The 18,825-nt window shown below is 40.6% G+C and overlaps 1 protein-coding gene across 2 annotated transcripts in view; it reads left to right on the top strand.

Moving 5' to 3' along the window:
- Positions 1–513: 513 nt before the first annotated feature.
- RANBP9 (RAN binding protein 9) overlaps positions 514–18,825 on the top strand; it is a 40,250-nt gene continuing 21,938 nt past the window's right edge. The window contains exons 1-2 of one of the 2 annotated variants that reach the window (XM_069809175.1): positions 514–1,373; positions 9,710–9,821. In XM_069809175.1, the coding sequence (XP_069665276.1) occupies positions 911–1,373; positions 9,710–9,821 (575 nt within the window). In that variant the 5' untranslated portion in view covers positions 514–910. The remainder of the gene's footprint in view (positions 1,374–9,709; positions 9,822–18,825) is intronic. The other variant, XM_069809174.1, reaches the window with a different exon arrangement.

Below are 18,825 nucleotides of genomic sequence, written 5' to 3' on the forward strand. Positions count from 1 at the left end.
AGGAGGAAAAAGACCCCGAACACCCCCTCCCCCCAGGAACACTGCTCTGCTCCCGCTGTCCCCTCCAGCCGAGGCATTCCCAAGCTTCCCCATCTTCTGTGGGCCGCCCTGCCCTGCTCTGCTCTGCTCTCGGTGGCACTTCCCCAGCCGCTCCTGACAGGAGACAACCTCCCACACGACCCCAGGCGCCGGCCCGGCCTGTCGCCATTTATTTTCTCCACCCGCCGTCGCGGAGGGCGGCACATCTCTCCCTCCCCCCCCCAGCCTTCCCCTCAGCGCTTCAGCCACCGCCCTCGCGCCTCGGCGCCCGCCTGAGGGGCGGAGGCCCCGCCCCTTCTCCCCGCCCACCGCGAGCGCGGGGTTCGGCGGGGCGGGGCAAGGCAACGGGCAGGGAACGGCGGGCTCAGCTGACGGGGGCGGGGGACGACGCGCGGCGGCGCCTCGCGCCGGGGCTGGACACAGAGGGAGGGAGGGCGCGCGCGCGCGCGAGAGAGACGGGAGGAGGAGGCGGAGGAGGCGGCGGCAGCGGCAGCGGCAGCCAGCCCCGCCGCCGCGCCTGGCGCGCGCTCTCCCCCCGCCTCGCTTCCGCCCGGCTCCGCTGCTCTCCCCGCTTCACTCGCTCCCTCCGCCCGCGGCCCCCTCGGCCCGGCCCGGCTCGGCTCCGCCGCACCCTGCGACGCCTCTCGTTCCCATCGGGCAGCTCCGCCGCCGCCGTCGTCGTCGTCGTCATCATCGTCGTCGTCCCCCGCCCCCTTCCGAAACGCTCCGGTTGGGGGTGACCCGCCGGCCAGAGCCGCCGGCGGTCGCCTCGCTCCGCAGCGCCCGGGCCTGCCCGTCGCTCCGCCCCGGGCCCGTCCGGTGACAGTCGCGACCGCGGGAGGTGGCGGCGGAGGAGGAGGCCGGAGCCGGGATGTCCGGGCAACAGCAACAACAGCCGCCGCCGCCGCAGCTCCCCTTGGCGGCCGCCGCTCCCCCGCCGGCGCCGGGGATCCCCTCTGCCGCCGCCAACCCCGGCCCCGCACCGGCCGCCGCGCTCCTGCTCCACCCGCCGCCGCCGCCGGCCACCGCTGCGCCGCCGCCACCCACCGCCGCCGGCAGCGGGCCCGCGGCGACGGGGGGCGGCGGTACCGGCGCGGCGCTGGGCCTGTCGGCGGGGAGCAGCGGCGGCGGCGGGAGCAGCACCAGCGCCCCGGCGCCGTTCCCGCACGGCGACCCGGCCCTGAACGAGCAGGAGAAGGAGCTGAAGCGGCGGCTGAAGAGGCTCTACCCGGCCGTGGACGAGCAGGAGACGCCGTTGCCCCGCTCCTGGAGCCCGAAGGACAAATTCAGTTACATCGGCCTCTCCCAGAACAACCTGCGGGTACACTACAAAGGTGAGGGCCCGCTCGGGCCGCCGCGACCCCCCTCCGCCGGGCCCTCCGCGGGCCGGGGGCTGCGGGCCCGACCCCTCGGTCGGGCAGTGGGCGCAGGAGTAACAATAACAGGAAATAACACACGCTCCTCTCCCTCTTTCCTCTCCTCCTCTGTGTTCTCATCCCCTAAATTGCCCGCAGCGTGGAGAGAGGGGTCTCGGTTTTCCTTATTTCAGCTTATTTTCTCTCCTTTCCCCCTCCTCCCCCCCGTTTCTGTCGCGGTGCGGGGGAAGGGGGGTTGGGGGGGGGGCAAGGGGCCGCCCCCGCCTCCTTATGCTTCTGGAGTGGGCATTATGTAAAACTCTGTGAGACTTCCTCCGTGGATTCAGGTATCACCAGAAGGTTTGGGTCTGAGGCAGGAGAATAAAGGAGGATCGGCATGACGTGTCCTGTTTATGGTAATGAGCGAGAAAAGAAGTGCCTTTTTTTTTTTTCTCTCGAGAATAGCAAGGGTTAAGCTATTAAACACGGAAATGACGGGAGGGGAAGGCACAGAGAAAAACACGGTTTATTTTTAAACTGTGAAAAAATGGAATTAAAGTCACTGGTAACAGTCTTGCCTAGCTATTGTACAGACTACAGAGTGATTTGAGGGAAGGAATGACAATAGGGCTTACATTAATGAAGGTGACTTTATAACTTTCTTCCTAGATGTTTCATAGTTGCAGTTACTGATTTTCAAAGAGAAGGAAAAACTCAGAGTATGCGTTTGTATAAATCAGCAAGAGGCAATAGAGGAAAAACTTGTGTTGATTGTTATGAAATGTCATAAAACCTGGAAACATAAGCGTACACTCTGACCTGAAAAAACACAGACACATCTGGTGTTCTAGGCCCAAGTCCTAAAGTAGAAGTGTTGTGGATTCAAAACCACTTCTGAGTTGGCTGTGAGGAACTGGATCTTTTGTCAGTCTGTAGTCAAATGAACATAATGGGAGGGGAAAAAAACAACCTTGCAATTACCCTTTCTTAGGGTTTACAGTGGAGAAATTCAAGTGAAATCTCGATAAACATGTTACTGTTTAATCGGAGGAGGAAAACGGCAACACAAACACATGGCAGGATTTGGCTGCCATGAAAGGATTAAATGTACTCTCAGAGACTTTTTTTTTTCAATAGAGAGGCTTTATTATTACATACAAAATACTCTGTTAAAAATGCTAAGTTTAATGCACCATACAAAGATAATAAAGGAGGTTGATGACTATAGAGCAGGTTTCTGGGAGGTACTGAGTGATTTAAGGACGTGTTATTTAATACTCAACTCTGAATTTCCTGGCTTTTGTTCAGTGTTTTATGACCTTGTATTTTTAGAAGCATTTTGTATTTTCTGGTACTTAGTGGTGGTGGGCTGTTGTTTTTTTTTTTCTTACAAGATGATCATAGCTTTATGGCCCACAAGTCCTTCTGCTGGTTTGTTTTGCTTTGACCGACTCTTCCTGCTCGTGAGCTAGAATTTAGAGATGGAACCCTTCTGGTCTCCCAGTGTAATTGTAGAGGTATATTTTCAAGCTTTCTTTGTGCTATCCCTGTTTTTCCTCACTTTTCTCCTTTGCCTTAGTGTTAAAAAAAAGAAATTAATTACCTCAAAGAAATTACAAGAGGCTCAGCATGTTGCCAAAGTATAGGTAACATAGGAAATACCATAGATACTCTACCAGAAGTTATAAAGCACAATTAGGTTATAATAATAAAATACCTTTATTCTAGCTTTTAAATAATAGTAAGTGATGAAGGTTGGAGAGTTCCTAGATTAGCCCAGAAGACTGTGAGAAGGAGAGGTGCCAATATAACATGTATAGACTTTTCTTTCTCCTAACTGCAAATGGTGGTGAATGGCCTCTTAAGTGGCCCATCTTTTCTTCCTGGTAATTTAATGAAGGTGGCTATTAGGACAGCCCCATGTATATGTTACCAGCCTGGCACCTGGTGTTGCTCACTGGGCTAAGCAATGAATGGGTATCAGGGCATTCCTACCCGAGAACCGGGTTAAAAAACACTAAAACATCTGCTGCCTTTTCTCCCTCCTGGATCCTTCAGACCTAAGAATACAATAAAATGGAAGAAAGTGGGGAGGTTCAGTGAGGAGATTTAGGGAAGATAGAAAGCAAGAATGTGCTTAGCACTGTGAAATATTGTTCCTACAAATCAGTTGCAAACAGAGGTCTCGAAAGTATCCAGAGTATCTTCTCGTGGAATATTGGCACTTCCAGTGCTTCCGAAGGTGTCTTAGTAGTCGTGGAAGAATGGTAGATGTTTTTGTTGAAATAAAATTTGAATTGTACATTGAGCTTGGGTAAAGATCTGTTGCATTCTTGACCAAAATAATTGGGGAAGGGAGAGAAGACAGATCTGCCAGTAATCAAAAGCAATTCTTACTATTGTTTCTATTACTGTAGTATAGGTACCTTGTACGCTTTCTCTGCTGCCTCTGTAGATTTCTGGCTATAGAACCGTTTTTCTGGAGTAATTTCCTCTTCTCTGTAACGGATAGGAGGCAGAAGGTAGTAACATCAGTGCTTTCCTTCCATTCTGGATGTGTTGGGGATACTTGCCTCTGAAAAAATGGGTAGGGGGGAACAATCAGAGCAAAGCTTTCAAAGTCATATTTTCATATAACTAGCATCATAATTTTAATGTGCTGATGTATTGTGAGCAGTGATACTTTGTTTCACTGGTTTGTGAGAGGAATGACGGTCCTCTCTATGTAATTCTGAAGATTCCTTTCACTCTCTTGCATACCAGTGGACAAGTTGTATGGAAACATGAGCTGTGGTAGATGTCTCTTTCTACCTGTTCCAGCTGTGATGCTTTGTGTACTGCATTTCTGGACCTGAAGCTTTTTGCAAGCATCCTAGAGAGTGCTTAAAAATCAAAACTGCCACAAAACCAGGCATTGATCAAGCGGTGAAGGTTTAAAGAAAGTAGTACAGTCTAGCATCAGGATAACAGCTCTTCAAATTTTGTTGGGGGTCAACAAAACCCGAGGCTCATTGCTCTTTTGTGTTATCTCTCAGAATCATAGTGTTACTTAAAAAAGAAGGAAAACTTACATGGCATGGCGGTTGAAGGGAAGATGCGTTGACTACCGTATTGTTTACCTAAACAGGCTAATTTTTTTCTACAGTGAGTTATTCTGTTACACTTTTACAAATTCTGACTCTTGATTAGGAAACTTTGTCAAAATCTGGATATGAATACATATATGTTGGCATCAGTGATACTGTAATATATTAAGACTATACCCAAGGGTATTTTTGATTTCTTAGATGGACAGACGTACATTTCTGTGTTGCTGCCAGTTAGCTGTGCAAGCTGATAGAAAGCTAACACTGTCCTAGTGACTGTTGTTCATGGTATATCTATGTAGGGGAGACATGAAAAACAGTATCAGAAAAAAATTTACGTCATTTTACCTAATTATAATATTAACAGCTCTGAGCTGTAGGTAAGTGGTAGAGAAAGCATAAGGGTTCAGATAAGTGTATGCTACCTGTAAAGCAGTTACTGCACAAAATATGTAGCTATTAAGGTAAGACATCTTCAAAAATATTCCTACATATTTCTAAAATACTCAGAATTAACACATGGATCTTGTTGAAAAAGGCTATCATAAATATTACATATGAACGTTCCACTAGACAAACAAGTTCAGTTTCCAGCAGATAATAATCTATACTATGTAGTATTAGGACATAAAAATACAGACTCAACACAGATTGTAACCATGGAAGAAACTATATACAGAATTAGGTAAACAGACTAAATCATTAGTGCTTAAATCATGGAAGGTCCTGTAGTAACTTCACTTAAGTTAGTCTTGTGACGATTGTCCAAAAAAGCTGAGAAAAGTTATGCAATTTTGAATAAGCTGCCATTGTGTGAACTTTTTCTAATGTATTGCAGGCCAGGAAATCTTAGCCAGACATTTATTTACAATGCCTTTGAACTGTCTCTAGTGCCAAACTTTAAAAAAAAAAAAAAAAAAAAAAAAATTATTTTTCAGTGCAAACTATGCATCCCAATTTCTATAACAAACAGGAAAGGGTTCTATAGTAATAGTTCTTTGTTGCCATTCAGTGATACAAGGATGGTGTCAATTTTTATGGCAGAAAACACTTGAAGTGCATTCAGTACAGTGCAGTATGGCTGTTTTGAACACCTTTGTAGCTCTGAGAAGTCTTGCTTTTCTAAACTGGGGAAAAAGTTGAAGTAAAATCAGTAATTTGCGCATGTCTTTTTTCCTTGTCTCAGTGAAACTTTCCTAATGAAATCAACAGAAGATTAGGCGTTGATTATTTTATTTTTGGCAGTGTGAGCAAGTAATTGAACCACCTGTTGGAAATAACTGCAGTTCAGCTTATGTAAACTTCATTTAAGTATTTAATCTATATAAACATGCTTACTTTATTCTAGGTAGACACTTCCATAGACTTCTTTTGGACCATTTGGTGTATATGCATTACACACTTAGATTTAGGTTTAAAGATTATATTTCTGGAAGCTGAAATGACTTCTCCAAATACGGTTTTATCTGAATTGGCTTTTTTCAAGTAGACAGAATTTAAATTTAGATTAATGTCAATTTAATTTTGCTGAAGGACTGATGATACTACTTTTAGTAAAAATCATCAGTGTGAATGACTGTTTAAAAAATAAAGCTTTACTCCTTAAGCATGGTAGACTCGTAGTTAAACACTTTAATGAAAGCCCAATCAAAAACAATTCTTGTAATTGAACTTACTTATGATCTGGTTTACAGTGTGAAGTTCAAGATTTGTAGTCCTGTTTTCCCTTCTCTGCCCCAATGCATCTGTTTGCTGAATTCTCTTTTTAATGCTGAAAGTGATCAATTTTTAGTGTTAAATAATACATACTTGAAAAATATTCTTTTAAATACTTCAACTATAGCTTGCGACTATGAAAGAGGACTGTTTTAGGGAACATAGGGCAGTGTTCATGTGATCTACTTCAGACGTTTGGAACCTCCAATTCAGAAGTTCAGAGTTGGGTGTTGAAGTTCCTTTTTATTCGCAAGCAAGGAAGTGTGGATTCAGGTTACAAAAGAACGTGGCAGCAGTATATAATGTCAAACTAATGGGCCACTCAGCTCAGTGTCCCATCAGTGACAGTGGCCGTCAGTGAGTGCCTATGGAAGAATCTAAAACTGCATTGGGCATATATGGTGTATCTGTGTTTTCCCGTCTCGGTTTCCAGCCATTTTAAGTGGAAGGACATCCTGAGCTGAAAGCAGTTTCTCAGTTAATTTCTGTTCTAGAAGATTGCCCAGCATCCACTTAAGCACTAGCATCTATAATATCCTTTGGTGAGAAATTTTGCAGTTCAACTACCTGCTCTGTAAAGAGACTCCTTGTTTTAAAGCTGGTTGATAACTAGTATCTTTGACTCCTCATGTAATCCATCGTAGGTTGGTAGTACTGAAGGTCTCAACTAGCATGTTGAGACAATGTAGAGGTATTTGGAATATTTGAAAGTAGTTAACTGCTTGATGCTGTTGAATTTGCTCTTAGAAATAATAGCTGTATGTAACTACAAATAAAAGCAGCATACTCAAGTAGTAAAATGGGATTCATAGGAGATTATATTAAAAGGACAGCAGTTCTAAATTTAGGGTGTCTTCTGTTTAATGGGATGAAAGTAGTTTTGGGCACTGACTTCCCCAGGCATGTTGCTTCACCACACGAAGTGTTTGGCAATACTGGTAGGGTATCCTGTTACTTCTGCCCCTGTGTCGACCTCTTATTTGCAGTGTGACAGCTGTGTGCGGCTGTGTTGTGAACTGGATCAGGGAACTGATCTGCTGCTTAAAAAAATCTGGTAGGTTTCTTAAACCATGATCAGCTAATCAATCTGGTTCATCATGTGTCCTTGCAAATAGCTGCCTGGATTGGGGAGGGGGTGGGAGAAGGAGACTAGTTTCAGGAAGAGGTGCTAAGAATACCTTAAATTGGTAGGGTTTCCAAACACTTAGGAGTTTGTGATTTCGCAAAACAAAGTCTGCTGGGTAATAGATGTACATTTTCAATAATATTTGTCTAGTTCCTACTACTTTAGTCTTCTGTGTGGAAGACTTGCCCAAATAAGGAGACTGACTCACACTGAAACTACACAGATTGTCAAGTGCATAGAGTAACCAAGGGAACTTCTTTGCAGTCTATTTTAAAGTAAAAACCTAAGGACATTTAAAAATAAAGTATCTTCCCTCCCCCCCCCCCCCACTAATGTATCATTTAATCAGAGCTATCTGAATTTAAGGGATCTCTCAGGAGTTTAATGTTCTGCCCATAAAGTTTTGGGTGCCTTTTAGCTGAAGGATTTCTGCATACTTAGGAATGATAATCTAATTTATAAACCTAAATAGTGAGGTACCAGCACTTGAAAACCAAGCAAACCTATAAAAGCTCTAAGGTTATGTACTTGGTTATTACCTTGGTTGACACAGCCGTAAAACATGCATGCTGTCTTGTGTATGGAGGAGTAAATTACTGTTTTTGCCTCGTGAGACTTCTGAAGACAACATGCAGAAGGTAGGCAATAAGCTTAATATTGTAAAATCTATGAGGCGATTGAAGGATCTTTATATAAAATGTTTATTAATGACATATTGAAGTGAGCAATACATTTGCACCCAGAAAAGTAAGATAGTTGGCTGGTTGCCTTAAGGTAGTCACACACTGAGGTGAACTAGTTGCATCAGAAAAAACTTTGTAGGTTAAACCTAATCTCAATGAGTGAAGAATTCGTGCTGTGCTAGCAAAGTTTTGCGTGCAGATGTGGCCATGATGAAATGGAGAGTTTTCCTTGGCTGAGCATGTGCTGTTTGGTTGGTTGGTGCTAGCTCTAGGAGCAGATAAGTGTTTACTGTTTTATCAACGTTTACACTAGAGGGCTCTGTGGTTAGAGGTTCAGTAGTGTTAGGTCAGCTGTGCCTGATCTTTCTGGCTGGCTATGCTGTCATTTTCCTGCAGTTTATTCCTTTCTGTATGACCTGACCTGCTGTACATGAGACACGATTAATCTATGCCTAAGCAATAACTCCAGTGTTAATGCCACTGGAAGGAGTGTGGGGTTTTTGGGTTTGGTGTTTTTTTTTTTTTTTTGGCATATGTAGATCAATTGCTATGCAGGTACAGTAGGCCTCCCTGTCTGGACTGGAGATGACAGCTGGAGAGCTGCAGCCCAAGTGATTCGTACAGCACACTCAAAACAGGCATCTCTTTTCATTATGCCTCAGATCCACACGGAGAGCAGACATGGGATCTGCGTGAATTATTCTTATGGCAATGACAGTCTGTTCTGGTTGCCATCTTACTGAAATACCTCTTGTCAGGATCCAATATGCTTTCCATCTTGCGCTTTTTTTAAATTTATTTTAATTTTTTTGAAACTATGTCCTGTGACCTCATGTGTGACTTTCATACAATAATTGAGGGATTTTGGTGTGCCTGGGAGAGACTGAGCTTGCTTGAACAGGTTGCTGCTAAAACAAGTCATCTGGCCAAAAGCCTGTTTCCAAGTTGCATTTGAAACAAAAGGCTGTGAAGAGGGTGACATATTGAGAAGAGTTAGTCTTAGTGGAGTGCAAGTGGCTCTTGGGTTTAGGATGAAGATCCCTAGAGCAGACAAGAGCTGGTATTGGACTTTCTTCTTGTGGCAGAGCTGGTACACAGTGAGCCTTATAAGAAAAAGGAGTAGGAGCTGTATTAGCTCAGCTGCAGGCTGTAATGCTTAATGCTGTCCTGAGATAACATTCAGAACATGGAAATTAATGATGAGTAGTACGTTCTATATAATGACTGATGTTTATTCTGAAGGACATTAAAATTAAAGCATCTTAAATAACTTGAAGATCAGAAGCACTAAGCATTAAACTCTGTTATATCATGTTTCAGTCTATAAAAATGAGTGAGCCCTGTGCATTTGAGAAATGATCCAGTTCTTTCAAACCTAGGTGGGCTTTTGTCGATTATGTTACTTACTGCAGTAAGCAGTGAAACTTTTTTCTAGTTTCCCTTCACATAATTGTAGAACCTTTTAGAGTAGTATATCCAGAACTTCTCGTAGCATGCTTAGTTGCAATGCAGGTACCTACAATGAAAACTTAATGTTGGAAGAAAATATTCTACCATAAAAATGAGGCTGATTAGAATATTGTATGTTGGTTGCTTATTACATAAGCCTTCTGTTTTGAGTAGTTGGTATGTATACGTTTGAGTTGCCTTCTGCAATTGACTAAAATACATTTTTGTTGTGTTTTGCATGCAATTGTTTTTCAGGTCATGGAAAAACTCCAAAAGATGCTGCTTCTGTTCGAGCTACACATCCTATACCTGCAGCCTGTGGCATATACTATTTCGAAGTTAAAATTGTCAGTAAGGGAAGAGATGGGTAAGCACTGAGTGCATTATTAATTAATTATTACTTGAAATACGGTCTCACATCATCTTTCTTTCAGTCAACAGATGTCTTTGATATCAAAACTTATTTTCATATTTACCCCTTTTTATATAGCTTAATTCCTTATTCATGAGAAGTTGCACTCTGGTATTTGTTTATTCTAAGGGAGTTGATTGTGGTACTTACTGTCCACAAATCGGTGTACACAATAAATACCATAACAGCATCTTCTCATTTTCTCTTGACAGAGAAGTTAGGGTTTGAATGACCATAGTTTGACCCTGCTCTTACCTTAAAGGTGTTGTTTTTTGACTGTATGGCTTTACAGACTTTCACGTAATTTTTAGGAAGCTTTTAGGGTGTGCAGCAGACCAACATATGTCCTCAGTGTAGTCTTTTTCATGGATGTTGTATCGGTTTTAAAACAGAAAGTTATTCTGAAGGCACTCGTTGATGAACACTAATAAGAAGAAAAGGGAATGTTCTCAATAGGTGCCTGGGAATTTGTCACCCTATGGAAAGAACAGGAGTTGATGAGTGTGTGTAGCTGCTGCTTCCCAGAATCCATCTGAATTACGAATCTGTTGGAGCGCAGGTGACACCATGATTTCAAGTCTACTGAGGCAGATAGAATCTCACCTGGGAAGGTCCTGAAGTACTAATGAAGTCTTTGCTAGACCACTTCAATTCCTTTTTGTCTTTCACTGCTTTTGGTAGAGGGTGTGTGTTAATGCTGAGACATTGATCATGTTGCCTACATAGGGCTACATAAGCAACACTTCTTTCCAATATTCTGTAGTATATACTGTGATTCTACTTCAAGGTCCTGGTCAAGATTGAATGTCCTTGTCCTAGGTGCTGTACAAGCATATTGTGGATGCTTATGTCCTCTTGTGAAAATAAATCTTGAGAGAAGAGCTATGTCGTAGCTCTTTGGATGAAATTCAGTACCTTTGTCTTTTCTTTGTCTGTCTTGCTGCTGGTTCTTTCTTTCATTTTCCCAGTGTTCTGTAAGCCTCCTTTAAGTCAGAAACAGTATTCAAACTTTTTTGTTTTGCTTATAGTATTGTATAGAGATATTTTGAAAGAATAGCCTCTCAGTACTGCTACTGCCTTGTAGGAGCATTTATGAGTTTATCTGTTCTGTTCCTAAAAGTTATTTCTGGGAGATTTCTTTGCTATGAAAAACTTAGGTCTGTAGTTGGCTATTGTTACACAGTGAAGACCTAATTATTTTTAAATTAAGATGATGGAACTTAGTGTTTCAAGTAACGTTTTGCTATCAATTTTAGGAATGCCTTTTGTGAGCTTTTTTTTATTCCTTAAACATTTTTTTAAAATTGCCCTGCTGCTGTCAGTTAAGGAGAGATTCCTGTTGTGATTTGCTGGTGATGCATGTGTCCCTTCCTGAAAGGTATTTCTGCCTGCTTAGTTTGGAAGCTAGCTTTTTTGAAGTGATGGATTTCAAAAAGTACCCATGTTTGGGGATGTCATTTCACATAGCTTCTCTGACACTTTACCTTAGACCTCTTTGTGTTGCTTTTTAGTAATTTCTAATTCAGTGGGCCACTCAGGGCAATCCTACAAAAGTAGAAAACACCTTTGAGTGAAGTGTTTCAAGGTTTTGTTATTTAAATGGTTATTTGTGAGGTATACATAGCTAAGGCTTGTGAAGTTGCCTGCTGAGATTGCTTAAAAAAATGGAGGAGTACTTTTTTCAGTTAATGATAATACATACTGTCTTGTCCTTGCTTCAACCTTACTTCAGCCTTGTGACCTTTTTTAGTGTCAATTCATGAAACATTAGCTGCATAATGAGCTGAGATGTTAATTTTTTTTCATTGTATAAGATAGTATGGATGATGGACAATACTGTGCATAGAGCCAAAGCCAAATCTAGTTTAGTTGATAAAGAGCAGGAGTTGACATGTGCAGTCTCACTGGATGTAATGTGTGCATCTCTGGACTTTGTTTTCAGGTCCAAGAAGTCTGACTAGATGCAGTGTGAATCTCTTACGGTTCAATGTTACACTGCATTCAAACTAATAAATTCTTTAATAAGTACACTGGGGAATTTAATGCAGATATATATATGTAGGTCTATAGAAACCAGTTTGTGTCTGATAGGGTTTATTAGTTCTTTCTCACTGCCTGTTGCGTTTCACCTGGCTTGCTCCAGGTACATTTTTACCTGTTTTTTTTCTTCTTTTCTTGATGTCTGGTAATGGGAACAGAGTTCAGGAAGACCATATCTGTAGAGGACCAGCATGTCACTAATAGGGTCAATTAATTAAAATGCCTTACTGTTGCAAAATGCCTTACTGTTGCAAAAGCATCTATTCTCAAGGCCTGAGCCTGGCTGTGGAAGCACTACAGCTGTATTTTATAGTACTGTTTAAAATAAATCCTGGACTACCTGAGGCAACTCAGATATCTATCTGCAGGCTGAAGTACAGTTTTCAACTTTCGTAAATGTCAGTGGATAATTTAATGGTGTTTATTTGGAGTTCCCTTTGGTAGTAGCCTTTACTACTTATATTTGTTTGGGGTTTTTTTTTTAATAAAATCAGCTTAAAGTATTTAGTCCATGTACTATGTTATATGGGCAATTCTAACAGTATTCTTGCTTGTGTGCTCTCCTTAGTATGACTTGCCTCAAATCATCAAAAACCTTTACTGAAAACCTAGTCTAGGAGATTTATTTTTTGTATTACTGTAGCACTTGATGGCCCTGCTCCTGGAATATGATCTTGTGTACCTCAAAGTTGCTGGGCAATCACAAAGATTATTCTCCTCCTCTGAAGGAGCACAGCTCTTTTTATTATAGGGCATGGATATGGCATAGCTTCCAGTATGGCTTGTCATAGTTGTCTGTGTGTGAGGACAGCATTGGTTTTGTTACACTAAGGACCTAGGTCATCAAATTCTTTATGTATTTGGGGAGTGACAGTCTTGAGCAGGAATTTGAAGGTGCCTAATACATTAATTTTGCTGATATTCATGATGATCAACTTCTAGGCATCATGGACGCATTTAAGAACACAAAAGCAGGCTTGCTAGGAAGTAAGAAATGGGTATGGAGGTTGGTGTTGCAGAGCAGATGAGTGAAGTTGCTCTTTGACACCTCAGTGAGGAGTGATAGGGCCATGCAGCAACTGATGATAACAGATGAGAAAAAGGGAAGTGAGAATTAAGGTTGATAAAAGTAATAAGGCTGAAATATCATTCAAACAAAAACTGTCTTTGTATTTGTACAGTGTTTGGCACGAAGAGTCCTAAGATCTTTTATGTGCTGCTACAGTACAGATATGTGAAATAATTATCATAAATATTTTTAAATTCTTGTTAAAAGTGCTAACCAGCTGTCATGTTGCTCTGTTAATATTTTCTGTTGTTCTTTATTTCTTTAGTTTTCTTCCTTAATTTCATGTCTCCTTTTGCAGTCTGAGGACCTGTATTTATTTACATTCTCCTTTTATACTTTATTGCTTTGTTTTGTTTGGCTTCATGTGGAATGTTGTGGACAGTGATGTGAGTGACTGGAGGTGATAACAGTAGATGAGTAATGGGTATAAGTATGGGGAACAGTACCAAGGTGATTATTAGAAAGCATGGTAGGAAAGAGAGTATTAACTGCAATAAATAATATCTGCATCTCTATTGAAATCGCCAGTTAATATAAAAATAAATATATATGTGTCAGTTAATGCAAAGTATTGCAGCAAGTACTGTCAAAAATTCTGATGTAGTTGGGGAAGCTCAACATAGTTTAGCTTAAAGTTAAACCTTTGTAAGCTCTTAATGCAGCCCTCATCTGTAATTGATCTATCAGAGGACCAGAAGTAAAGTACGTAGTTTTTGTTCTGTAATTTCTTAATACAGTACTCAAGGGAGTGAGATAGGCATGGTGTTGCCTTTTGCATACAACTGTGTTTTTAGTTTCATCTAAATTTCTAGAATAGGAGCTTAATTAAAGCAAACTACATTGGTGGTCTAGGAATGGGAATGAACAAGGGTGTGCTAAGTCCTATGGACTTGTTCTTGTCATTTGGAGATGTAAGTCTTAGTCTCTAAATCTGGTAAAATACTGTACTGTCCCCTCACTTTCCAAAAATGACCACCATGGTGGCCATTCTCTTAGCTAGGTAAGTATATCCAAATGAGACTTTTCCCAGTCTCTCTCAAATCTTGATGTCAGTTTTCTTATGCTGCTTTTTACTGAGTTCAGTTGTGATAGTCTTCTACATATTTAGGTCTTCTGGCTTTGTGTAAAGTGGTAATGCATCTGCCTTACAGCCCCACAGTTAATATTTCATTTCAGATACCAGTTAACATTTCCCTCTTTTACACACTAAAGATGCTTGCATGATACCATCATACTTTATGTAAATTACAAGTCTGATATCTTTGTGCTGTTGCTGTGGGCATCCTTCTTTAATGGTGAAGAGTCATCTGTAATCGCTCTCGGTTGAGAGTCTGTGAGCTTTGCTGTAACCTTAGGTTGCACCGTTTGGCATTTCATGCTGTTCATAAGCATACTCCGTCTCGAGGGGCTGTCTCGAGGGTGTCTGCTGGCTACCTGGCTTTCAGAAGCAAACTACCTTCCATTATTTTATGTTATAAACAGCTTATGTGTGTATGATTTACTGAGTGATCATCCATTTCTACAGGAATTTCAGTCTTAGGCTTGTTGGTTGTTGTAATGAATCTCTTCCAGTCAGGGCAATGGTTTTTGAATATTTGGATTTCTTACTCTAAACTGTAGTTGGAAGACTTTGTGGTGATTTGGCCATGAGAAGAAGCAGTCTCTGAACACTCGTTGAGTTCACTTCCCTTGTCCCAGTTTGTGCCTGTATCAGCTTCACAGTAAATCCAATCCAGAAGGTGACCTCAAGAGTTGAGTTAGTTTTCAGCTAGGTTCATTCCCCAGTATGGCTGTTTGTATCGTTTCATGAGTAGCTATGGCAGCGAAAGAGAGGGGAACTTGGGACAGAAATGAGCATCTGGGCTCAGGAGGGTGGGAATGCTACTTTTGGTCATGGTACCACCTTATGCCCACTTAATTTTGGTTTAAGTACAGCTTTTTGGTCTTTTTAAGTCTTTCACCAGGAGAGACACTTTGTCTGTTTCTTTCCTGGGGAAAATGAGCTTTTGGGGAAGATGCATTTATCCTCAGTGTCTTGAATTTCTGTCAATTCTTTATCTTATTCATTGATTTGTAAATACAATTACTAGCAATGGGCAAATGATGGTAATGCTATTTACTTCTAGACAGTCTTTAGTGCTTTTAGGACAGTGGAGGAAGATATATGCTTAAAATGCAAAATCATCTAAGCAGATATGCTTTTTTTTTTTTCTTAGTGAAAACAAGAATTGGAAGTGATAAGCCACCTAGAAGAAAAAATGAAAACTAAGAAAGGCTTTAATCTTTTAGCAGATAGCACTTTGCTTATACTTCTGTGAGCATGGTTATTTAGTCTGTGGCGTGGTTGTACTGATGCAGATCTTCACGGGTGTGCTTTACGTTCCATGTGTAAGTTCTGCTATATGTTCTGCACTAGAATAAAATGTTAGCTACAGCAACTCATGCAAGTAATCAGGATGCTTTTTGGTAAAGCAGTGTTAATAAGGCTTTTAACACCTGTTGGATTATGGCTGTTTTTTAACACTGGCCATACAATTAGTCATCTGTTGTTTTTGCAGTATCTTGCAGTACGTGTTGTATATGTGATGAAGTGGGTGAAGAAATAAAAAAAAAACTATCCAAAACAAAAATACCATGAGAATTAAGTTTGGGTTTTCATGACACTCATGCCTATGGTTTAGCCTGAGCTGTCTTAGTGTGTTTCAGTGATGTTTGCGAAATACAAATGCTTTGTTGTCTTCCAGAGCATGTATGTGTAACTCTTTAAACAGAAACCATACTTTTTTTATTGCAAATTGTTTCTGTTGCAGTAAGTTGGCTTTTCCTTTAGCATCCAGTATACTCATTTTCTTGTTCACAACAAACAAAAGCATAAGCCAATAAACAAAATCTAGAACAGTCAGTTGCTGTTTTGTTTGTATTTGTTTTGTACACTACTAATCTAATGTAAAAACTTTGTGCAGTATGAAGACCTATTTTTATAGTTTTGATATGTCCTCAGAAGTTATTTGGTACAATAACAGGCATTTGTTACAACAACATGCAAACTTCACTCAGTCTCTATTTACATATGTCTTGTGGCATTATTAGCAGAGTACTTGTATACAGAGTAGACTCTGATAAGGTCTGAAGTAGCTTTCTTGCATTAGTGTCTTCATTTGAATTGCTCCAGCTGCAAGAAGACATTGGATCATGAATCATCAAGTGTATCTTTTCTTAAGCTGTAGCAGTAATTCATTTTTTACCTGTGTGTAGGAGACCAGACATTTGACAGAAATGAACAGCAATGAAATATGTAAGAGGATTATTTGAGGTTTGTGTTTAACTGGTCAGAAATACGTGGAACTGGAACAAGGGTTTTATTTCTTTGTTGATGTTTTCCAGAAATGAAGATTTCCAATTTAAAAAGAAAGTCAAGAGAATATATTTAATTTCTTGGTCCCTGCTTCTTGCAAAATCTTTTAAGTTATTTCTTTCTTATGAGGTTCATTTGCATAAATAAAGTGTATAGATGATAATCTTACTGCAGCCTGGACTTACATTATATTATTGTCTATGCAACTATACTTTTCTGACAGTATGGTCCCTAAATAGAGGTTTTGGTGCTTAGGGAGAAGTGTCACAAGACAAAATTGTGCAACCTCAAAGTGAGAGGAATGTCAGTAAATGAGAATCTTTCTAGGAACATTATAGGAATCACACGCAAAATGTTACAGGAATAACAGTTTCAAGCACTGTGTAAGATGACTGCCTTTTTTTGTTGTTTTTTTCCTCTCTACGTAGAACAGGATTAATCTGAAACCTGGGTTTATAATGTTCAAAATACTGTTTCCTTGGAAACATTCCATAAAATAAAACTTGTTTTCAATTTGAAATGAAAGACTCAAACTGTCTATGGCATATTTTGAAACATTTAAATAGAGAAGAATTTAACAGCTCATTTCTTATTGTGATTGTGCAGACAATAAGAATCTTGGATTAGCATATTCCTACAAAATTTTGATGCAGAGTAACTATATTAAAGGTGAAATTCAGATACCTTTTTAGTGTGCTGCATTTCTGACCTTATAGTATAGCGTCAGTGAAGACAGTGTAGAAGACCATAGGAGAACATCATTCAAACTTTTTACGTCCTTGCCAGTCAGTTGCAAAGGCCCTTTATAAGATCTTTTAGTCTTAAAATTCTTAGTTGTTGCAGTTTTTTTCTGCTTATACCCTTTTCTAAGATACAAACTTGATAGTAAAACAAACTGCACCTGTTGTATAGCCTACTTTTTTTTTTTTCAGAGTGTTAATTCTACTTTTCTTAGTAGTCAATGCATTTGAAACATGAGGATGTTTTCAGTTACCTTATTTATGGGTGTAAACGTCTGTTAGTGCTTGGACTTAGGTTCCTTGCAGATATTATGGCAAGTTAGGTTTTAACACAGTATGGTTGAAGTTGCTTTCTTTAAATGTATAGCATGTAGGTGATAAGAAACCAGGCTGATTATTTACTTTCATCATCACCAAAGAGCTTGGATTTTGAAGCATGATGTAGCAGTTCTCTGGGTTATACTGTCTTTAATAGAACATGTAGGCGAAAGTCAGAAGGAATTAGACTCTCTGCAGATAGCAGGTTGCTAATGAAATCTCTGTAGTAGGGTGGCTGTTATGTTTTTTTTTTTTCATTACTTAAGTAAAATAATTTAGCATGTCTTTGTCTTTACAAATACAGTATAGAATATTTGTTGGTTTTTCTTTTTTTTTCTTTTTTTTTTTTTTTTAAACTAGAGAAGTGGTTATTTAATAGTTTATTTAATCTTTAGCACCGGTAAGCTTTCTGAGGTGCCTGTGTCATGCTGATTTTTGGAAGGTGCTACATGTTGGAGTGAGCGTGCTGCTTCCTGGTGTTGACACCTCTGTTTCCCCAGGGTCGCTGTTATGGCGTGACATAGCCTAAGTGGACCTGTTCTTGCCTTCCTTGGCTATCTCCTAGACCAAACCCATTCATGTGACAGGACAGCTGGAAATTCATCATGAACAGACTGAGAACAGTCTTGGCCTGCATTGCAGCTGGGTGCTAGCATGTCTGCTTCTTGTGTTGCCCTGCACTTTTATCATGGGTTAAGGGAGTAAAACTTAAATGCATAGCTCTGCCACTGTTCTCCTCCTGATTCTGAGACACATGATATATGAACCTTAAGGAAGCAACCAGGAGGACAATTTATGTACTTCTCCCACTGAAGCAAGTCTTTTTGCAGACAGTGACTCTGAACCTAAATATGGGCTAAGCTTCTTTAAAAACGAAACAGAAAAGTCTTTTTAAGCCTATGAAGCTTACAGATGCCAGGAAAAGAAAAAAAAAGTTGCATGTAGTGGTTTGGCATAAATACAACTCCTGTTGATGAATTTTAGAGCATCTGAAGCCTATCTGTCATGGTACTGTTTTCCCCCTCAGTTTATAGTGTACTATATCTAGTTGAAATGAAATTAGCTATCCATCAACTATAACAAATAATAAATTAGCTTAATTGATGAGCCTTTAATTTCACTCACTTCCAAACCATAAACTGTAGACATTCCTTTTTCCTTTTGAAAGATGTCTATAGTAAATGTGTTAATTACTTGCAATGTTTTAATCTGATTTTACTTGAGTTTCTATTAATGCCAAAATGATGTTAACATTCCAAGTAGTTGTAAGTGAATCGAAGGGAAAAATATATACTGCTGAACATCTGTCTTCTTAACTGAGATGGTGTCAGTGCCTAGTACCTTCTAGTCATTGCCAGTGGGTAGAGAATCCTTGTTCCCAGCTGTATTAAATACAGTGGGTCTGTGTTTACAATTGTTACTGAGTTAAAGAGGAGG

Source organism: Haliaeetus albicilla, chromosome 21 (assembly GCF_947461875.1).
Source record: "Haliaeetus albicilla chromosome 21, bHalAlb1.1, whole genome shotgun sequence".
Classification (NCBI taxonomy): domain Eukaryota; kingdom Metazoa; phylum Chordata; class Aves; order Accipitriformes; family Accipitridae; genus Haliaeetus; species Haliaeetus albicilla.